The sequence below is a fragment of the Telopea speciosissima genome, chromosome 1, assembly GCF_018873765.1.
Source record: "Telopea speciosissima isolate NSW1024214 ecotype Mountain lineage chromosome 1, Tspe_v1, whole genome shotgun sequence".
Classification (NCBI taxonomy): Eukaryota; Viridiplantae; Streptophyta; class Magnoliopsida; order Proteales; family Proteaceae; genus Telopea; species Telopea speciosissima.
In genome coordinates this window covers 15,841,703-15,844,734 of record NC_057916.1, presented here as the reverse complement: position 1 = coordinate 15,844,734, position 3,032 = coordinate 15,841,703, and the positions used below count along the sequence as shown (strand labels likewise).

General features: G+C 40.4%; 1 protein-coding gene across 1 annotated transcript; it reads right to left on the bottom strand.

Annotated features, from left to right (window-relative positions):
* Positions 1-290: 290 nt before the first annotated feature.
* Positions 291-1,930, bottom strand: LOC122648800 (probable protein phosphatase 2C 25). The gene is made up of 4 exons (XM_043842030.1): positions 1,395-1,930; positions 928-1,269; positions 625-804; positions 291-507 (listed from the first exon to the last, which is right to left on the bottom strand). Exons 1-4 carry the CDS (start codon positions 1,878-1,880, stop codon positions 346-348), a joined length of 1,170 nt encoding a protein of 389 aa, XP_043697965.1. The 5' UTR covers positions 1,881-1,930; the 3' UTR covers positions 291-345.
* Between the last annotated feature and the right edge of the window lie 1,102 nt (positions 1,931-3,032).

The window sequence follows — 3,032 nt, the reverse complement described above, 5'->3', positions numbered from 1 at the left end:
ATGCTGAATCATTACAAGTTTGGATGTCGTCAGTCTTCTATATACTGGAGGTGTGAAAACTCCAGTTGAAAAAAAAATGGTTAGACAATGAATAAATGTGGGGAATTCACAATAAATCGAGGCTCTTCGACTCAAGGAGCCCTGCCCTTTCTCCATAATAGAATCTAAGGGGGGACTTGGGGACCTGTCTTCTCTTCAGCTCAGTAAGTATTTCAAAAGCCTGAACCTAATCTTCTAAAATTGCAAGTTTCTTCAAAAAAACACTTGCAAGCTGGAATCAAATTGGCATCTGCTATGGCATTGTGCAAAATAATTCTTCTGTCTCACTGTAAGAGCTCCATCAAGTCATATAAAACGACCAAATTGAATTACCATGACACTAATATCATCACCTGAGCCTCGCATAACAGAAAGCTCCGCAAGCTTTCTGCATGCAGACATCAACTCTGGCTTATCAGTGCTAATGCTGAGAGGACGAACTATATCCACAGCTTCTTGATTATCAACCTGGAAAAATAAGAACAGAACAATTTTGAGTTGATGGATTCAAATAATCAAATGAGAGACTAATGGAAGATTACTAGAGAAGCAAAAAATAGAAAGGAGAACAATCAAATACGTTACCTTATCCCATAGGCCATCAGATGCTAGAATTAAGAACTCGCATTCGGGACTAATCTTTAAAACTTTAGTCTCTGGCTCTGCTGTCACCCATTCTTTGAGGGATCGATCTCCAATTCCTCTTGATACAGCAAGAGACCCCTGTAATCTCCACACACCATGACAGGAATCCACATAGCCACCCTGAAAACATAATTGCAGTAGATTCATCAGTCACAATTCAAACAAAATTTCGGTTTACAGCAATAAACACCAAATAGTGATTCCCATTTAGAGTAATGAAGAGGATCAGGAATGTAGGCTTACCAGGGCCTCTATCCTCTCTTTCTCATCCACCCTCGAAGGCCGGTGATCTAACGTGAGGGCTTCTGCGATTCCTACTCTGCTCATAACAGCTCGACAATCACCAGCGTTAGAGACCACAAGATCACCTTTCGTAATCAGTGCCGTAACACAGCAAGTCCCACCACGGAGGTCCTCTTTCAGAAACTCTGAGTCTGTGGTGAGGTACCCACTTTTAATAGCTTCCTCAATTTCGTTTCCTCCCCTCATCCTCGTCAATTCATCCATAATATTCTTATCCAAATTCTCTGCTGCGAACTCTGCAGCTTTTGCACCTCCATGTCCATCGAAGACACCAAAGAAAGCCTGCAATGAAATACCCAAAAACCACGAATCTCTTACAACTCTGAAAGCAGAAACAGTAGAAAAAAGGGAGGAAAAAAAAAAAAAAAAGTGAGAACAAAAAACAGCTGAACAGGACATCAACATACCTGTTTGGGATCTCCTTGGAGATCAAAGACCGCAGAATACCGATCCTCCATGGCCTCCCTTCTCCCTTTCTTACAGTAAACAGAGACCCCATCCCTCTCAAACTCCACCTCCCTCAGCACCTCTGCCGACGCAGGAGTCGTCGTGCCGGCGAAACTCAAAGCAGAAATCGGAATATCAATCTTAGCCGGTCTCTTCCTCTTCAAAAGCGTCGGCGGTGAACTTTCCTTCTTCGAAGTTCTAAACCCGCTCAGTGGCTTCTGAAACCGTAACCTGAAAGGTGAAGACGGTGAAGAACAAGAAGAAGAAGAAGGAGACCCACAAGATGAAGAAGCCGCCGCCGAAGATGATCCATGATGGTGATTCAGGGTAAGAGATATAGCGTCAGGGGACGAACAAGTACTGATCTTGCAAAAGAGAGAAGAAGAAACCCTAGCCGTCGACGGTGAAAAAACAGGAGAATTGGCCACTGCAATGGCACAAGACATAGTCTTCGTTGGCTCGTTGCTTTGTGTTGTTCTTGATCTGAATACTTTGTAAATTTTTGTCTGGTTCGGATTGTTTGATGAGAAGAGATTGAGAGGAGAAGGTATTTAAAGCAAAACGAGTCAAAGTCACAAAGATGGAGAGAAAGAGAAAGAGAGATAGAGAGAGATCCGTGTTAATGGCGTCTTTTCGAAACGATTTCCATTTTTTTAAAGTTTAAAACCTGTTCAATGGTCAACTGCGTTATTTGTGGTGTAATGGAGTTGGCCCTCATGAGGTATTTTCGGTGCTCCTCACTCCTCCCGATTCTTTAATTCTTAGTGCGGAAGGTTCTGTTTCTACACAGATGTCGAATTGTTATTGGCGAAATATTTAATGTGCAGGTTACCGTTGCGTTACGAAATATATGGACGGTTCCAACAAAAAAAAGGCGAAATTTATGGATTATGGACGGGAAAATTTTAACGTTTATGACCGTTATATGACACGTGGCAAAATAATGGAGAACCGACCAGTATGACAAAGTAGTAGAATAGATCAGATTCACAGAATCAAATTGTGGAGGACACAAGCTCTATAAGATACCACCGTGACCAGGTCCTCTCAAGGTTGGTTTTTGAAAGGGTCGACCGTCCATGTGGAAATGGAATAGGCTCATGGTGCTTGATCCTTTCCAGGTCCTCTTTTCCAAATCCAGCTAATGCAGATATTATCTGGGTACCTATTTCTTCTAGACCATTGAGGTATTTATTACTAATGGGTGCAACCATAATTAGCAAAATCGGAAACGGTTAAAAACACGGACTCTAATGGTACAGGTTTTAAATGGTAAAAAATTATAAATAAACAGTAAAAATTGGAAAACGGATGTTACAGGCTAAAACGTTTATATTTACAAAATAAAAGAGCATTATTCTCATAAAATTTTGGAATTTTTATTTGAAATTCATGCTTTTAAATTCTAATGTTTAAAACAATTATAACATCCAAAATTAACTTTAGAAACCTTTTTAAGTAGATTTATCAATTTGTAACTTTATTTTGGAGTCTGTGCATTGACCTCGAATTGAAGGTGATATCACGAGAAATTTAGTCCTTCAAGTCAATTTTACGTCGATGAAATAATCAAGTAGATCAGAATTCGAGAGAGAGAG

Coding starts and splice junctions, on each gene's coding strand:
- LOC122648800 (XM_043842030.1), bottom strand. CDS start 1,880: ATGTCTTGTGCCATTGCAGTGGCCAATTCTCCTGTTTTTTCACCGTCG. Junction 1,270..1,394: donor TCCAAGGAGATCCCAAACAG/GTATGTTGATGT, acceptor ATTTCATTGCAG/GCTTTCTTTGGTGTCTTCGA. Junction 805..927: donor AAGAGAGGATAGAGGCCCTG/GTAAGCCTACAT, acceptor TTATGTTTTCAG/GGTGGCTATGTGGATTCCTG.